Source organism: Ambystoma mexicanum, chromosome 1p (assembly GCF_040938575.1).
Source record: "Ambystoma mexicanum isolate Mex_15411 chromosome 1p, UKY_AmexF1_1, whole genome shotgun sequence".
Classification (NCBI taxonomy): domain Eukaryota; kingdom Metazoa; phylum Chordata; class Amphibia; order Caudata; family Ambystomatidae; genus Ambystoma; species Ambystoma mexicanum.
The window spans coordinates 791308128-791326696 of record NC_090921.1 but is presented as its reverse complement, the minus strand read 5'-3'; the positions used below and the strand labels follow the sequence as shown (position 1 = coordinate 791326696).

The window sequence follows — 18569 nt, the reverse complement described above, 5'->3', positions numbered from 1 at the left end:
ACGATGACCACCACATTGGCTTAATACAAGCTTGTTGGAAGAGAAGGCTGAGACAAATCTGTGAACCAACCACAGCACCAGCAGTGAGCCAGAAGGACAGATAGAAAAAAGCTAACTCTGGCTCAGCGCCTGTCAGCAAAACCTCTGCATGTATTTATAGTAAGAATATTCCACAAAGCATGCATTCAGTACACACTCCTTTTGCAAAACCTAGTCAAAGTGTTAGTTGGGTAGACTGTCGTCAAGTAAAGGCACCTGCTGTTGTTTCTGCAGGCCCACAGCACGTATCTTCTCAGCATGATGTTTTTGTTGACGGTCGAGAGCTGCAACTTGCCACCTGCACTTTGTGCCACAAAATAGTGGTTTGTGGAAATCCAGGAACCAATCTCGATATCTTATCAATTGTTGATCATATGAAGTGCTATCATGCATAGGAATGGGACCATTATAGACAACAGCAGCCCCCCAGGAATTAGCAAACACTCAGCAGCATGCTGGAACTGCTCTGCCCTGTCACTCCGGAAGCAGGAAGTGTGTTGAAGTACACACAGTAACAGGAACATCTGTAGTAATAGCAGGATGACAAATGGGTATACCAACGCCCTATCTCAGCGAGTTATTTGAGTGCAGCCAGAAATGACATTGTAAACCTCCATGACCATCTACTGAAAGCCAAATTGGCAATAACTGTTCTGGTAGACTTTTTGGCATAGGCCTTTGTTGAAAGCAAACATTTTAGGGACCTTATAGGATGTGCTGAGGTCTTTTGGCAAATTCCCACACAGAATTACTCAGCATGCCAGAGTGTATCAGAGTTGTATGATGCAGCAGTTCTTTCGGTGAAGAAGGGTGGACGGTAGGAAAGTTCACTTTTCAATAGATATGTGGGCGAGTGCCCAAAGCACTGACTACATGACTAACAGCAGATTGAGCTGCCTTCCCCTCTAGTGACCAAGAGAAGTCTTTACAGCAGCAGCATGACATTCACCCAAAAGCCACTTTGTGAATCCGAGGCTTTGATTGCAAGAGACACACCGGTGCAGACATCTGGACTAATGTGGCGAAAACTGCCAACTTCCTGACAGCTATATTTGGCTTTTGGACAATGACTCTAATGTCACTGCTGATGAACACAAAGCATGTGTCATGCTTTTTCACATGTTCTTCACCCTGTGAGACTCTTTGTGCATGATATGCCTGCTGTGACACTCAAGAAATACTTTGACAGTTTTGAATGCCTAACACAACCTCCCCCATCGCCAGATGTAAATGGCTGTGATCATCCACTAGAAAAGGAGTATGCAACCAATTTCAATCAGTCCTAGCCAGCATAATCAATGGCAAGGGATCATGTAAGTTGTAATCAAAAACATCTGGAGAGATGCAGGTTTTAGACCCCCCCAGTCTCCCCTGCACTGGAATTAAACTTTGTATATGCTCGATCACCTGTGAATGCAAAGCAATCCTGTATGTGACTACGTATATCGTCACAGTCGAGCACTGCACTGCGAAACTGACTCAGTGGCAGCTCTAACATAATGCCTGCGAGCTATGGCCCTTTGAGGAATTCAAACAGCGTGTGAACCATAGCTGTGTGTCACTTAGTGAAGTAATTCCATTGATATATTTTTGGGAAACTATCCTGTCGAAAATTGTAACAATACATAAAAGCATGGACGGGTGAGACTTTTCACAGCTGGTGAGACGCCAGATGTCAATCTTTCATAATGATCCACGCATTAAATAAAAGAAAACATTGAATACATGTTTGCATCTTTCCTTGACCCCTCACATTAAGGTGAAAGCATCTGCATTCCAGACTGTGAAATGTAGGATGACGCATCTAGAAGCCTTGTGCTTATCTGCTTATCTTGGGCCAACCTGCACTGGACTTCCACTGCGGTTCTTTTTTTCGAGATACCCTTCTATGTCCAGTGACTGAGTGTAGTCCTCTGTTCTGAAAAGAGCATTCTGTGAAGTGTCAATATGATCTCTGGAGACAAATTCTTTATGGGCCATCTTGTGGATGTCTTCAAACCTTGAAGACACTGTTTGTTTCACCTTGCTATCTCCAGGGACTCTGCTCACAGACCCTACTACAGGAGCTGACCCTACTACAGGAGTTGGACCTACAACCAAAAATGAAAACCAGACATCGGAACCAATCACTACACCCATGACCTATGGACTCACTTGACCACTTCCAACAGTATAACTTTATTTAGTTATTTGATTTATATAGTGCCTATCACCTAAGCGCTTTGCATACAAACAGTACAAAATGGGTCGATCAGTTAAAAGAATCACAAAGAAAGGGGGTGATCTTTAAGTTTAGATTTAAAGAGAGGGAAACTGGACAGAGAACGTAGAGACAGGAAGAGCATTCCAGAGCTTAAGAGGCAAAAGGGAAAAAAAGCAGAAGCGAGATGGCGCACAGGGCCTAAGGCGCCAACAAGGAGGAAGAGAGATTGTAAGCAAAGAGCATGTGGTGGAGAGTAGAAAGAAATAAGCACAGAAAGATTGGAAGGAGCAAAACCATAAAGACAAGACATAGGAATTTCTAGCGGAGTCTGGCATCAAAAGATAACCAATGAATATGCTTCAGAGCAGTGGACATACAGTCCCTAGGAGATAGAGAACAAAGAATATGAATAGAAGAGGAGCACATAGAACAAAGAGGAAAGATTCTATAGACACAGAGAACCAATAGTAAACAAGAACAATAGAAAAGACAAGAGACGACTAAAGAGGTGATAAGAAGTTTAGAAGCATGGGAATTGAGGAACCGGTGGGCCTTTCCGAATTCAGGGCTCGCAAAATCTACTAGCCCACTAGCATTGGTGAGTAGTTTTTATGAAGACCTAGTACCATTTACATGATACTCAACCTTGCTGGCCAGTAGGGGGATGTTAGAAACCTATTTTTCATTTACTGCAAACATACTTTGTTCGCAGTAAATGGCGAATGCAAGTTTCACAGTGCATGCTTGACAGCATTGCCCCAAATATGAAGTGTGCTTATGGCGACATGCGCCATTTCACAAAAAGCACTGTTAAGTATTTTGTGACCAGTCACCTTGGGGCAAGTGCATTTCTCTTAGGTCGAGTGTATAAACTAAGGAATTCGCCCTGCATGTCTACTGGGATTTTCTTTAAATGTGCAAGGTCTGGAATATTAAAGAGTTGAAAAACGAGAGGATCACAAAATTAAGGATATGTGGGAGGAGAAAGACAGTTCAGGGTCAAAGTGGACACGTACATTGCAGGCCGAAGTGGCAAGAGGAAGGGAAGCAGGGGAAAAGGAAATGGAGTGGGGTCTTAAAGGGGAGGAAAAGTAGAAGCGAGAAAGAAAAGAAAAGAACCTCAATTTGGAACGGGTTTAGATGTAAAATAATGTCAAGACATCCAACATTGGATAGAAAGAAGACAGGCAGAGTGAGATTAGTGTATTGAGTCTGAGGAGGATGAAAAGGAGAGAAAGATTTGAGAGTCATCTAAATACAAATGGTAAGAAACCCCATGTGCCGATATGACAGCCCCTAGGGGAGAGCTGTATAGAGAAAAAAGAAGTCAATCAAGCATCGAACCTTGGGGAACACTGTGAGAAAGAGGTAAAATAGAAGAGGACTGGCCAGACCAAGAAACCGAAAAGGTGCGGTCAGTAAAATCGGACTGAAACCAGTCGAGAACAGAATCCCAAAAACCAACACTTGAAAGAGAGGAAAGAAGAATAGAGTGGTTGACTGTATTAAAGGCGGCCAACAGGTCAAGGAGAACGAGAAGTGAAGACATCTTCTGAAAGCGTGCAGAAAGAAGAGATTCTGTTACAGCCAGGTGTGTAGTCTCAGTAGAGTGAGAAGGTCGCAATCCAGATTGGAAAAAAGGAAGGAGTGAGCGTAAGTTAACAAAGGAAGGAACTTGAATATAAACTATGAACTTGAATATAAACTATGCGCTCAAGTAGCTTGGAGAGAAAAGGTAGGAGAGGGATGGGACAATAGTTAGAGCAGAGAGAGAGGTCAAACAAGGGTTTCTTAAGAATCGGAAGCACAGAAGCGTATTTGAAAGAGGAAGGAAAAATGGAAGGAGGCAGTGAAAGATTGAAATGAGAGGTAAGATAGTCCACAAGGGGAGGATATACAGTAGGGATCAAAGATGAAGGGAGAGGATCGCCTAGGGCAGCAATAGGGTGGGCACAAATACGGCAAGAAGCAGTATCAGAGTCATAAAGTAAGTCAAAGGAGGACATAGTAGCACTAGAAGTGCAGACAACGGGATATGATAAAGATGTGGATGACAAGAAAGAAGAACTAGAAATCTGAAGAGAAATCGTAGAAGAAAAATTGTTACCAAAATCACAGCCAGACAGAGAGGAGGAGGAGGAGGCAGAGTCAGGAGGGGAAGAGAAGAGGACAAGCTTTAGTATTAGAAAAAACCAATCGAGTGGGATGAGAGAGATCCACAAACAGCAGGTCTCGTGACTGGGATGCTGCATTTTGACAGACAGATTCTACGTGAATGGTTGGGTTAGTGCAGCTCTTCAAGAACTGAAGTTGGACACTTTCCCAACGGCATGCTATAAAGTCCCAACAAGTCCCCTTTCCTTTTCCATGAAGCAGAAGTTGGAAGAGGTAGCAATAAGGGGCTGTGGCTTTAAGGTGTCAGAAAGAGCCCTTCGGGAGCAGAAGGATATGGGGAGGACTGGCGACTTGTGTGAAGTAAGTGCATAAGGGAAGTTGGGGTGCGGTGAGGAACACCAAAAAGGGGGGTAGGAAGGAAGGGAAGGGTAGCAAGTGTGATACTGCAGTTTAGCTCATTAAAAGAAGGACACAGGGAGGTGTGGAGGACAAAGCGAGTGAAGGGGCAGCAGTCAGGGACAGCGAGAGTAGGCAGGCACAGGGAGGGAAAACATTCTGATGGGTAGACGTGCAAATCTGATCAAATGTTCATGGAGAAAAATAAAGAAAAAATGTACAGGATGGAAGAAGGCAGGATAGTGTCAGATGGCAGTACTGCTACAACATGCTGATTTCCATCCTGTATCACATGTGGCACAGAAAATACTCTGGAGTCCTTAGAGACAGTTTAAGGGTTTTTATTTGGTTATGTGTGGGGCCTAAGGCCGTCCTGCTCCCTCTGTCATCTTGTTACCAGCCGTTAGTAACCCTGTGTTAGTGCTATCGAATGTTGACCCCCTGACGTCTAACAGCATCTTATGCTGATGGCTCCCTAAAACTCTGGATCTCTAATCTCAATCAGGGACTTCCTAGGTGTCCCTACTCTATCCAAGGGGTAGGGTTCTAAGGGAATAGGGATAGTGCATTGCACTTACTCTGGTTTGATTTAGGCGGTCACCCTCCCTCCTCAGGACAATTTCATATAATGTGGTTGATGTCTACCATGACATGGGCAGGACACCTATTGAAAATGCAACATGTGAGACATTTGTCTCAAATGTTATCTGATTTTAGGAAGGGGACCATCAGTCTAGCTGTGAATGTAGCCTGCTTCCCTTCTTCCCCTAACTCCCTCCTATTTGCCTCCATCTCTTTCTCTTTTCTGCCGGTGGTGCATGATTGAACACTCAAAACAAATAAGTATCCCATAACCCATAGAAAATAAAAGCAAGAAGCGTGAGGAGGTGTGGAACCCATCATAAAGTGGCATGTCTTTCCAACTACACAAGGAAGATAAAATAAAAAGTGGCACAGTGTGACATCACTATATTATATCCGTTGCTGTAGTATTTGCGGTAATAACAGCAGTTAGAGTTAATCCCTATCAAACAATTTAGTTTTTTTTACAGAGGGCATTTGTAATACTGTTCAGTTCATGAACCCTACATTTTTTTAAACATATCCTTCAATATATTTGCAGAATGTATTCATGCGCATGCCCTTCTGAGCCCCGCAAACTTAGTTTGCTTCTTCTCCAGAGTACCGGCTGGTAGATAGCTCATGACCCTGGTCGTAGCCCTTTTTATTCTTTTTAGGATGCATTCCGTTTCTTTCTGCTCCCTTCTCGTTGTAACACAGTATGGGATACATTAGGGTTTTTCCTACCGTATACATTTTCTTTTATTCTCAAAACTTTGCTAAAGCCAGTATACAGAGAGAGAACTATCACAACTGAGGATGATGGAGGAAAGTTATATGGGAGACAAATGGTAGGTGATAGGGAAGGGGGAGGGAAAAAGAGAAAGGGAAAGGCCAGCAAGCATCTGCTGCTCGCATAGACCCCTTCTGCTGGCCATGAGTCTCAGCAGACACCAGAGCTACGCCACCAGCAAAGATCTCCCACTAGCAATACCTCCATACCACAAACAAGCACACCCACCGCCCGCTAGCAAAGAGCCCTCCCCTCTGGGAAAGAGCTTTCCGCACCAGCCCAGTCGAACATCAACCAGCAAAGAGCAACTTCCACCCGCAGCCACCCGAAAAAAATTATTTTCCTTTATCAATGCGACTCCAAAAACTGCAACCAGACTACATGGCCAGTAAAGAGACCCCTCCACCAGCAAAGGGACCTATAAACAAAGGTAGCATTTTGCCCTACCCGCTGCTTCCTGGAAAGACCGGATCAGAAATTCTGCCTCCTCAGATATGCGGGCTTCCGTGCTTCTCTTGCCCAAGCCGAAGTTGCGGAGAGTGGTCAAAGCAAACCTTCTCTGTTGCTTCCAGGAAGGCCCATATGGGGCCATCAGTATGCCTGAAAAGGAAAACAACCGTTTAAAAAGAAATTGTTAAACTTAGTAGACGTGTGCATTCTGTTTTAGATGCAAACATATTCAATCTGATTTTTCATGCTTGTTGACAAAATGGTTTAACCATTTCTACGGAAGGCTGGATGGTGCGTTATTAAAATATATCTTTTTATACCTGAACATGTGCTGTTCCTGCACGGAAGGCAGCTCCCAGTGAGACCTTGCTGTTATAAAAACTATAGTTGGATATCCGTACATCAAAGATAGGTACAATTAAAGCACCTCCATGGGTGAGGTCACCACCTGTGAAGGCAAGTCTCAGTAAGTTGTCTATGTACTCAGGACAGTTTACTGGCTGATATCACGGATGTAAGTGCATATCCTTGTGTGAACCCTTTGCAGCGAGAGCAGCTCCCAGGCTAGTATCATTGTTGTCAATGATGTTTCTAAATTGAAGTTTTTTCATTAATGGGAAACAGACCACCCACAGAAACCTCCCAGCCCTACATTTCTAGAAGGTAGACTTAATAGGCAATACCAAAGGATAGATATGCATTTATATATTAACTGAAAGAAAACTATAGTTGAAGGGTTGTTATGGTCAAAATGAAAGCTAACTATAAAAATACTGGGAATTGACAGTTATGGTTTACAGTGCAACCATAACTCGCCCCCTAATGTCTCACATGACATCACAGATGGCATCCTTGACTTCAGTAAGTGCCCCAAAGTTACTCTGTCACTTGTTTAGCCCTTCGAATCTTCTACCTTATTGTAAATTATGCCTTGCTTAACTTATGTTGCCGCCATGATAACTTGCTTCTGCTCATTTTCACGCTGTAATACGCCGATCCTAATTCACACAGTTTGTATGTACTTGTAACTGCTATAGCATGACCTCATCTCACGTCTATTGTAGATTTATGTAACTGCCTTCAAGTTTTCGCGCCCTGATGCCTTTGGGCCTGGTGGTGCGTGCTACAAATAAATAAAATACAAATCATCATATGCCTTGCCCCAGGTATAGTGACCTTTCCCGCTGTTCCCGTTAAGAAGAGTCTGCGGACCTGCCCATGTCACAGTGACCCTAATCGCAGTACTTTCTGGGAATGGCCTGCTTCCTCGGCCCAATTACATTACCTCAATTGCACCATAAAGTGACCCTCCCTGGATTGCCTGCAGTGCCTGGCTTCAGGCCATGTCCGGAGGTTCCTGTGCCTTGATATATCTAATGAACACTGCGCCCTGGACTTGGACATGTCAAGAGCTTATGGAGCCAAACTGCAGCGCCTGCTGGGAAAGGCTGAAGCCCCAAGCACAAGGACATTCCCTGCAATGTCTTCTGGGCCCAGGGCATGGCCTTTGCCCATACCCCACGTACAAGAGTCGCTACCTGCTTTTCTCACTGAACATGGATTGCAAACATGCCCCCGGCACAGCGACCCTACCTGAAGTGCCCACTGGGAAAAGCATATGGCCACGCCCCGGGTTACAGTTGCAGGAGCATGGTCTTTGGCTATACCCTGGGCACAGTGACTCTCCCTGCTGGGTATGGCTTCAGACCATGTCCAGAGCTCTCAGGACACAGTCACTGGTTGCCCCGTGGACACTGTGTCCGAGTGATTGCTGGGCAAGGATGCTACCCCCAGACACATGGACCCTCATTGCAATGCCTGTTAGGGCTATGGCATGGCATTTGTCCATACCCCAAGCACAAGAAACTCTAGCTGCACTACCCAGTAAACATAGCTTGCAGCCACGCCCATAGCATAGTGACCCTACCTGTCAACTTTCCTTCAACAATAATTGTTCTTACTATGCAAGGATATGAGGACAGTCTCAGGTTTCTTTGTACTGTAGCACAAACACTAATGCATGCCACCTAAAATGTACATGCGTAGTGTGAGGCATTTACATGGTTTACTAAGGAAACAGCCATCTTTTAGTTCTTACACAGTCCTGCTCCATGGGCTCAGAGCCATGCCATGGACCTGCATGGCTGCCACCAAATCTGGATTTCTGTTTATTGATACGGGTATATTGTAACACACAGGAGCATGACCTTGCCATCCCTATAGCCATGACTTGCCTGAAGGGCCTCCTATTGACCCCTTTCTAAAATGTTGCAGTGTGGCATCGTTGGTTCCTGACATTGGTCAGTTTTTCTTCTTAAAAAAAGGGAATATTTCACCAATCTCTGGTATGGTCTTGCCAACTGCTGTGGTCAGTACATGTCACAGATAGATACTATGTGCGTCTTTGCAGCACAGGCTGCATGGATTTGGGTCCTAATCCGCATATCCAAGACAGCAGGCAGACGAAACCTATTCAGCGCACCTTCAACCTCTCAGAATCTTGGATTCAAATTTGAATTGGGATCCACATGACACTGCACGGGGCACCCAGCAACACAAGGTTATGTCACAATGTGAGTATCTAAAACAAAGGCAATAGGCAATAAAATCTCCAACTGCCAAGGAGCCATTCTCGCCGGTGTCCATAAAGTACATAGGAGCTCATTGTGATAAAATAAATAATTGCCGACAGGGACCTGTTACTTTTGCACTTTGAAATGCGGGGTGGTGGCATACAAGCATGTACATTACCTTTTGCCCCTCACATTTGCACGCCGCAATGCAAAGTGTCCAGGCAGTGTTTACTTTTGATTGTTCCCAAAGGACCATTTCTATATTTTTAGGCACGCCCCTTTTTTATGTTTTTTCAAATCCAAGTGAAATTTTGTTAGGACTAATTTTCTATAATCTGGCCTGGTGGACAGATGTATAGAAGGCCAAACTAGTTTAGTGACAGGGACAACTCTGGGAGCGGCAACCAAACCAGTTCAAGGTAGCCAGGCAGTGGTCAAGGCTACGTCTGAAGAGGTGGTGAGCCTGTAAGGGGTCCTCAATGAGTGCACACAGTGAAAACAGTCAAGGAACACACTTAGACAATCAGTAATAAAAATATTTTTTTCTGGCCATATAACACTATGATCTTTTAGCATGTAATATCACACAATGCTAACTAAAAGATACAGTTATACAATCACTGGAGTAGGGCAAAATACACAAGCCCCTGAAAAGAAAGCTAAGTACTAGTATCCATCACTCACGGTCCACAAAGATACAATACTAACTTTAAAAATCCATCCCTAAGATGTATGGGGCCTTGTTCCCAAAGGTTCACCAAAGTTCTGCACAGATTTGTGAGGCGGGAAACAATTAGTGTGGAGCCGCTGGGGTCCAATGAAGAGTTCCAAGGGGTAAAGGACAAGTTATTCTAACTAATAAAAGTGTCGCCAATTTTCAGAATACTTGCGTGAGCAAGCAGGCAAAGCCAAACTGTTGTAAAAGTTTCTAAAAGTTACCAAACTTATACAATGGAGTTAGGGGTTCAGTTAAGTACTACACCTCACCCCCTGTACTGTGATTCTTCTTAGGACTTGGCAGGTCTTCTGAAGAGGGTCCATGGGTGCTTTACCCACCTTCAACCCCAGTCCCTGATGCCCAGGGGTTGCAGGTTCAAGCATTTCTCCAGTCGGCGACAAATGCTGGTGCAAGGTCTTCAGGTTGGAGAATGCAGAAGAACTGGAAGCAGGGCCCCTCTCAATCCACAGTAATGCTGGGGGGGGAGGACACTTGTCACGGTCGGACTTTGCCTCCTATCTTGGGACCCCTTGCTACTGGAACCACAAGATTTGGCAGAAGTGAGTCTTGTAGCACAAGCTGTTGATGCCCATAGTTCTGGGCCTAAATGCGGAACAGCGACATCTGTAGTATTGTAGCCCAAACCCTGAGCTGGGCAGCCAATGGGTGATCCAGGGGCACCTCTGAGGGCTCTTCGTCACAGGACCCTGAGCTGACGTTGAGAATGGATGTTCCCTCCACTCTAAGGGTCAGAGCTCCTTCATAGGACTTCTGAAGATCACCTTCAAGACCGGGCTCTTCCAGGGCAACAGCATAAATTGGTTGCTAGGCCTTCTTCCAATGGGTCCACAGTCTCCTAACACGTCTCGCAGCTAGACAGGATACTTGGCTCCTTCAGGTTTCTTCCAGGATCTCTGAAGAATGGGTGCAGTGTCCTCTTCTTATTCAAAAGCCAGGTAAGAGCCGAAATTCCCACTAGCCAATCAAAGATCTGGCCCACACACACACCCTAGCAATTGTCCAATCAGCACCACTAGTGGTATATCTCATGCATACAATTCAGACACACTGAAACCAGTTTGTGAATTGGGACCACAGTGCCGAACCACTTCCTGACAGCAAACACCCATGGTCCAGCAGTAGCCCGCAAAAAGCACCGCTCTCCCGGGCACTGGAAGCCCATATAAGGATTTTCCTGTCCTCACAGGTCTGGTAGAAGGGTTAGTGACAAGATAGCCAAGGGACAAACGAAAAACCTTGTGGCACGGCCATGTTTGGACACTAGCCAAGGTGGCCAAACGTGGTAAACGCAGTAAGACCAAAGTAAAATAGAGAAATAGCAAAAAGTAACTGCTGTCCCCAGCTTGTCCCTTAGGCACACCAAAAGTAAACAAAAATCCCATGTGTGTTCATCTAGGGTAAAACAAAAAGTGCACCCCATTGTACTGCTTTGTAAGATGCATTGTACAATGATAAAAAGTTACCACAATTGATAACAATGTAACAAAGCTAAGGGAAACAATGTTTCCCAGAACTGACAGCCTAAAGGACATGTCAGTATCCCCATGAAAAATCTATTTTTTGAATGTTTTGTTGACTTTTCTCCATGGATGTCCAAGTTAAAAGCCACATCTTTTGAATAGAAAGTCAATGTAACCCTATATACTAAGGAGCTAATGGTGCTGTAGTGTGCTTGTCATCAAAGTCTGAAAAATCAGGCAAAACATGATGCACACTTTGCCCCAATACGAGACCATTTATCTGAGAAAGCCCCTGATTGATTTATTTTTTCCTCCTATCACAGATAGAAAAGAGAAAATATCAACGCTTCTTCATGGTGTAACGCTAGACAAAAACTGTGCCTGTTCAGAATTGTATTTGTGCAAGCACATGTGGCATATGATGATGTGTTAACGCTCATCTAAGCTTTTACGGACTTCGAGGTTACAATGTAGTTGTAAATTGGTTTGGACGCTTGCCTCAGGAAAGGAGAGCAGCAATGGTAGCTGGGTTCAAATCTCACCTCCATCAATGCCTTTTCGAATCAGCTTTTGTTTTATTTTAGGTTTTTTTTTTTTGTCTACCTGCTGTGAGAAACCTGAAGGTACTCTCACATCTGCTCCCCAGGGATATTCTGTTTAGGTGGCCAGGGAAGAGCCATCGCTTTTGGATCCCGGCATTGGGGGTGGACTAGCGAGGGAGGATCACCTAGGCAGAGGGTCCTTGGGGATTGGGATGAGGGTGCCTGAGGGTGAGAAACGGTATACCCCCTTTCCTAACAGTGATATAATTCAAGCTCCCTCAGCTTTTGTAGGATATTGTTGGTCTTATGCTATTTTCAACCCTGAAGTGAAGTCTCTCACTGAGAAAAATAATAACATGCCAGAGTAATGCCGGTTACCTGTGGAAAGTACCATTATAGTACTCGGATGAAGAAGAGGGTAGTCTGGGAGTTACAGACCTGGGGGTCAGGCACAACCCAATAATTGTAGTCCGGCAAATGAGAAAAGCTGTGCACACCTGGAACCCCTTAAATGGGCACAGGTGTATAAAAGGTGGAGCTTTTCAAGTAAAACAGAGACTGGGAAGCCGGTGTGGAGAGAGAAGACCAGCACAGCTCACAGGAAAACCATGAGGAGAACCAGACACTGTGAGTCAAATTTTCAATGTATGGCGAGAGAGCCGTGTCTCCAAGGAGCTGGAGAACGAGAGAGAAGGGAGCTGTGGAGGTTGGCTGTCCCTTTGCTGTGGCTGAGAAGTGCGTATTCCCCTGAAGAGATGAGCCCTCCAGCGGTGTCTGAGGGGCAGACGATGAGACCCTGACCTCAAAGCAGTTGAGAGGAAAAACCCAAGAAGGAAACGCAGCAACCGTTGAGTTTCAAAGAGATGTGCTGAAAGCTGGTGCACGTATGAAAGTGAAGGTAAGCTAAAGCATTACATTGTATCAGAGTGGTCACACGCAGCCCCCACGTTCTCGAAAGCCTCCGAGTGAAATAGACGGAAATGAGGGTAAGGTTTAAAGAGGACGTTGCAATTGCAAAGACATTATATTGTATCGGAGTGCTCGCGTGCAGTTGGCACGTTGCTAAAAGCCTCCGACTGAAGTAAACTGAAAAAGCTTGAAGTTTAGACTGTTAAGAAAATAAGATAAACTAGGTTGTTGGAACAATACGCTGACAGTGTGAACATGCACCCGAGGGGAGCCAGCGAAGGGCGAGCAAATTGCCGAGTAGGCAAACCTACATGAAACCAGCAAATGTACATTAACCAGCAGAGCGAAGGCTTAACAGAACGGCAGAAAAACATCTTAGAGGAAAAGAAAAGCCTGAGAATTATCAATGACAGATATATTTCTATCTACGAGTCATTGTGAACTTGCGAGACTGAAGGAACTGCCAAGGGGTAAGGACTACTGGTTGCGTGGCCTGTAACGGGTGGGTTGTGTGTCCCATTAACTGCGCCTAGACCAAGGAGGTTGCAGCACATCGAGAAGAAAGCTGCATCTTGGGGAAGGGAACTCCTGAGCTCCTTTAAAATATTTGTTTTTGTGAACCAGAACTTGAAGCTTGAGGAAGAACCCTGCGCTCCGTTAGAACATTGTGTTGGAACTTAATGCTTGAATCCTGGGGAAGGGGATCCCAAGCGTCTGGAGAACATTGTCCTTTGAAACTGTATCCTGAACTTGGGAAAGTGAGCTAGAGACTGCTCCAGACTTTTACTATGAACGCTATTTTTGAGTTAGAATATCCCTGCACTACATTACGGTATTAGATGTGAGGGCAAGCATAGGTTTTGACACAGACAGACGTTTGTGTTGGACTTTTGGAGATTGACGTTCCTTAGTTTCTTTAGGTAGGGCAATCCCCAAAATAGTAATAGGGCAAGTTAGGCGTTACACCCATCCTGATATTTTAATAAAGGTTTTGGAAACTATTACAAATTTGAATGTATGCTTTGAGAAGCAATTAGCTCTGCAGCTTGGTGGTTGAGGGGATGTGCTACAGCATGTGCAACGATTTGAGACAGGTTTAGACAGTCCAGCCATGGACCAGAGAGCAGAGGCTCAGAACCCCTTTATTTCCAGTGACACTTTTTCGTTCCCTCTCCGCAAACAGTCACCCATTTTAATGACAGAACTACAGAATTGTAAACATTTGCTTTTTTATGGAAATGTGTAATGCATTTTGGGTTGGGTTCGGGCCATGGCATCTCTGCTCCCACTTGTACACTACACTTTTTTTACATTCTGATGGTGTCATGTACAGTACTGTATGGGGGTTGAAGCTTATGCACACTCTGAGGAGCAGTTAGCCGCGTGGCATGGTAGCAGAGGGGTTCTGTGCACTCACTTGATAGCTGAAGCTAGTCCTATAAATTTGCTCGGGACGGTTTCAGTCCATCAAGGGATCAAAATGGCCATATTTGGTACCTCGTAATATCCAGTGCTATTAATTAGTTCTTTCTATGCAAATAGTTACACTTTTTAATTACTATAGAAGTAAAAATGTGCTTCTTCAGTGAAACATTAAATACGCTCTTGGGCTGCCTTTTAAACCATTTTCCCTTTGAATTTTGGTAGGGGTTTTGTGTCATGGCAACTCTCTTACCGCTTGCATAGCATATTAAACTTCTGAATATTTTAACTGTGTCTCTTTAATAGAATAGGCGTTACCTTTCAGGCCACCTATGTTCATCGTCCTCCTGCAGAGTACACAATACTGGTCTTGGCATCTTGCCTGTCTTTGCATCTTTGTACTAGGTTAGCAGGCCCTTAATAAAAACACCTATGGCCTCCTTACAAGTTTGGCGGTGACGCCGCCGAAACTACTGCCAAACTCCATTGCTGTTAGTAATTCTCAGTAGGACTCCATGGGGATTTTTGGCAGATTTACCGCCCGCGGAATTACAGTGCATTAAAACTGTCCATTTCTGGAGGAAAAGTGGAGAATTTACCTTGAGCAACAAGCTGGAGGTGAATCCACCACGTTACCCACGAAAAGCGGAGGATTTACCGCGCAGTAATTCAGCTGGCAGTAAATCCGACAAAAATATAATTTGTCAGTGCCAGAAAAGTGGTGATAATGGCATTACAGCCATCTTTTTCCCTGCACCGCCAAACTTGTTATGAGGCCCGTAGAGTTAATGGATGTACATATGTTGGTATGAGTCAAACTGCAGTGTCTTAAGTGACTCGTCTACCCCGTGTCCTATCCTTAACCATTTTTTAGATGACCATACAGTTATTCATTGTGCATTGCAGCTAAGTTGTGACCCACTTCACTTCCAGTATGATGCTGTACCTGCCAGGCATATTATTGTCAGCCCAGAGATGTGCACCATGCTGAGGGAGTTTTATGGCCATGGGGTTTCCATTACAGAAATTCAGCACCGGGTCATCACTCTCGGGATTTCTCACATGATATGCCTTCTACTATCACATCAGTGGGAAAGTACACAGACGGAAGAGGAAGATTAAGCATCAGGACAAGTAGGTGTTATGCTGTCTACTTTCGCAAGTGGGTGTGCTGTGGTGGGTTCTACTGTAAACTGTAGACGGTGGGGGTGCCCACACATGAAAACCATCCATATTTACAGCACAAGAGTAGACACACAATTTGTGGTTCCTCCCTTTTTTCTCCCTCTGAAACATCACGCACAGCAGTGCAAGCCAATGGGCACATTTGCTTCTTCAAGTTTCCCTCTCAAAATATCAAAAAGTTTTGAGTGCTTCTGAACACCAACATTTGTGATGAAATCCCAGCATAGAGGATAAGGGCTAGGACTGGAGTGACCCTGGGAGCCAGGGACTGCCACCCCCGTTCCATGAAGCTGGACCCATAAGGGGAACACAAAGGATCGCCTACAGGCTCCCCATTCCATGTACTGCTTTGGCTTATTCCCCAAAATCCTGTCCACCAGGCACCAAGCAAAACAAGGCTATGACAAAATGTGAGTAATATAAAAGAAAGGTAATAAAAGCTCCAGCTGTCCACGGAGCCATGACCGCTGGCATTCACAAAATACATAGGAGCTCAATTTCATGAAACTGGTAATTTGGTGACAGGGACCAGTTACGTTTACACTTTAACGAAAGCGGGTGCTGTCACCAAATTTTGGTCATTTGCACTGTGGGGTGCAAATGTAAATGGAAAAAGGCAGCATAGTAGTGTGTACGCCACCTTTTGCCCTTCACATTTGCACTCCGCAATGCGAAGTGAGTAAATGCTACCTGGCATGCTTGCGCTTGCCATGCCGGTGCAAATGCTCGAGCATTCGTATAGCGGAGAAAAAGGAGGGGCGGAAATGCAAGTTCTCCACCTTACAAATGATTAAAAACGGAGGTTTACATTAATGGAAGAAGTAAAAGTCTTGTGCAAGACTTTTACGCTTTCCATTAACGTTATGCCTCCAGTGAGCAGGAGCCCCATAATGCCCATGAGAAAATGTGTGTGCTTCATTGGAAGTCAGACGTCTGTGACCGTCACTCACACAGTAATTGCTGGTCTTGCTCCCTCCCTCCCCCGCAAGCTCCCCTCCCGCCGCCATGAGCCATCAAATATCTCAGAAACTTTAATTGTTACCCGGTTACCAAACTAAGGAGAAGTTGACACTAAACAGGACGTGCTACCACTGCAGTCTCTGCTGTGAAAGCAAGATGGTGGATATAAGGCCAATGGCCATAGCTAGTGAAGCCCCAGCACAGTCCACCAGCCAACTAGCACCAGTTGCTGAAGCTGTAATGCCAGGGCACAGATATACATATAAAACAACATAAAAAGGAAAGTACCTTTCCAAATTGTGCAAATACATGTAAACAACATTCCTAATTCAGACAAACAGATCAAACCAAAAGAAAAACAAACAAAACAAACTGCACTGTGAATTAAAACTGATCAATAAAAATCGAATTAAACTCAGTTCCCTTCTTATTTGACACCTGCATCACCATGGGCCACTTTTCATGTAGCTTCCAAATCACCAAATAGCGACACTCAATACTGTACAGTAGCCTAGGGCCATCCCTCAGGGGTATTCCATTCAAGAACTTCACCAGTGCAAAAACCAACAAATGACTCTCGCCTATTACATGTTTTAACCACCAATCATCTGCATCTAATGTGGCGGCTGAGGAAAATATAGGGCCCAGAAATCGAGATTGCCTGTCTGTCCAGCCCACACAGGTTATTATCAAATGCTTCAATGATTGTATCTCTAAAGGGACCCAGCAATATCTACAATGCGGCGTAACCCCCTTCAACTGTTTCCTGGCCACCACCAATGCCCTGGTCGGGTACAAATTCAAGCAAATTCTCACAAAGTCTCCTCGCACCTTTGGACAGGGAAAGATTTTCAAATATTTGGGTACCTGTTTTGCGTATTTGGTCTCCAAAACATAGGCCCTCATTACGACCTCGACTGTAGCCATGCCGCTATTGGCGGCATGGCTGCCGCCGAAATCGCGTCCAGGTCCACAGAATGAGGAATTACCGGGCCATTCCGAGTTCGGAAAGCCCGGTAATTCCTCCCTCCAAGGACCCGGACCCGGTCCTTCCCCATTCCCATTTCAGCCCCCTTAGGGCTGAATGGGAATGGGAGAGGGAGCAAACAATGGGCCATTACGAGTTGGCCCGTTGTTTGCTCCCTCTTCCCCTCGCGGGACCCGGTAAGCACGCCTGGTTTGACCAGGTGTTACTTCCTGGGTCCCACGAGGGGAACTCGTAATGAAGCGGTACGGGGTAAACGACGCTGGCACCTTTTACGGCGCCGTTAACCCCGTACCGCCAGGGTCGTAATGAGGCCCATAGTCTTTCATGACACTGAGTTTATTTCTTTTAGTCCGTGTCAGTATCCAATCATGTTGGTTGAGTTTCTTTTTTTACCAAGGTAGGATTCGAGATTAAAATTGCCACTGAAGAGTCCAGATATGATAGACAATCAGTGCATTTGGTTTTCCATAGAGATAAATGATCTTGGTTGCTAGCACTTCCACTGTCTCACAAAATGGTCAATTGCAGAGTATATTGAGAGAGCAAGGATTTGAGAAAGAGTTGGACGGATTTCCATAGGGAAACGGAATACAAGGATAGTAGGCCCAATTCAAACCGAATGCAGACCATGGACATTCTCCTAGGGAGTCACAGAATTCGCTTAGAAAAGAGCACTTCTAACAAATCCCAGATTTGCCAAGTCAGGTTCAGACATGATTTCGCCCATACGCAAGTATTGGTATCACTTTTTGATTCTAAAATGTGATCAATGGAATCAAGGAGAACTTGACAATTCTGCGATGTAATACCATGACCTGGGCAGCTAGATTTTTAACCTTAGATCTTAAGGGGAATGCCCACAGAGTTTCTGCTACACTCTGGTTGAAACAGACGCCTAAATAAGTAATCAGGTTGACGCAATCAAGCAGATTGTTGGTTTATTTGCCATTTGAATTCAATGGAGGCCTTCCCTCTACGCTCCCCTTAAATATCAGAATCTTTGATTTCTTTGCATTTTACTCTTTGGTCGTTTGCAAGCATATAGGAATAAAGTGCACCTAAGCACCTTTGAAGTCCTATAGGTGCCAGGTCAATCAGAAGAAGATCATCCGCATAAATCATCCACGGTATCGGGGTCCCATCATGAAGTTTAGGAGGGAAGCCACCTATCCCATTTAATGAGTTAGCTATATCGCAAATATGCTAATTAAAAAGAATGGGGCAAGGGCACAAA

The 18569-nt window shown here is 44.8% G+C and overlaps 1 protein-coding gene across 1 annotated transcript in view; it reads right to left on the bottom strand.

Annotated features, from left to right (window-relative positions):
- Positions 1-18569, bottom strand: part of LOC138512237 (cytochrome P450 2B1-like) — a 173136-nt gene that overhangs the window by 121013 nt on the left and 33554 nt on the right. The window contains exon 3 of the mRNA XM_069627679.1: positions 6555-6707. Within this exon, the coding sequence (XP_069483780.1) occupies positions 6555-6707 (153 nt within the window). The remainder of the gene's footprint in view (positions 1-6554; positions 6708-18569) is intronic.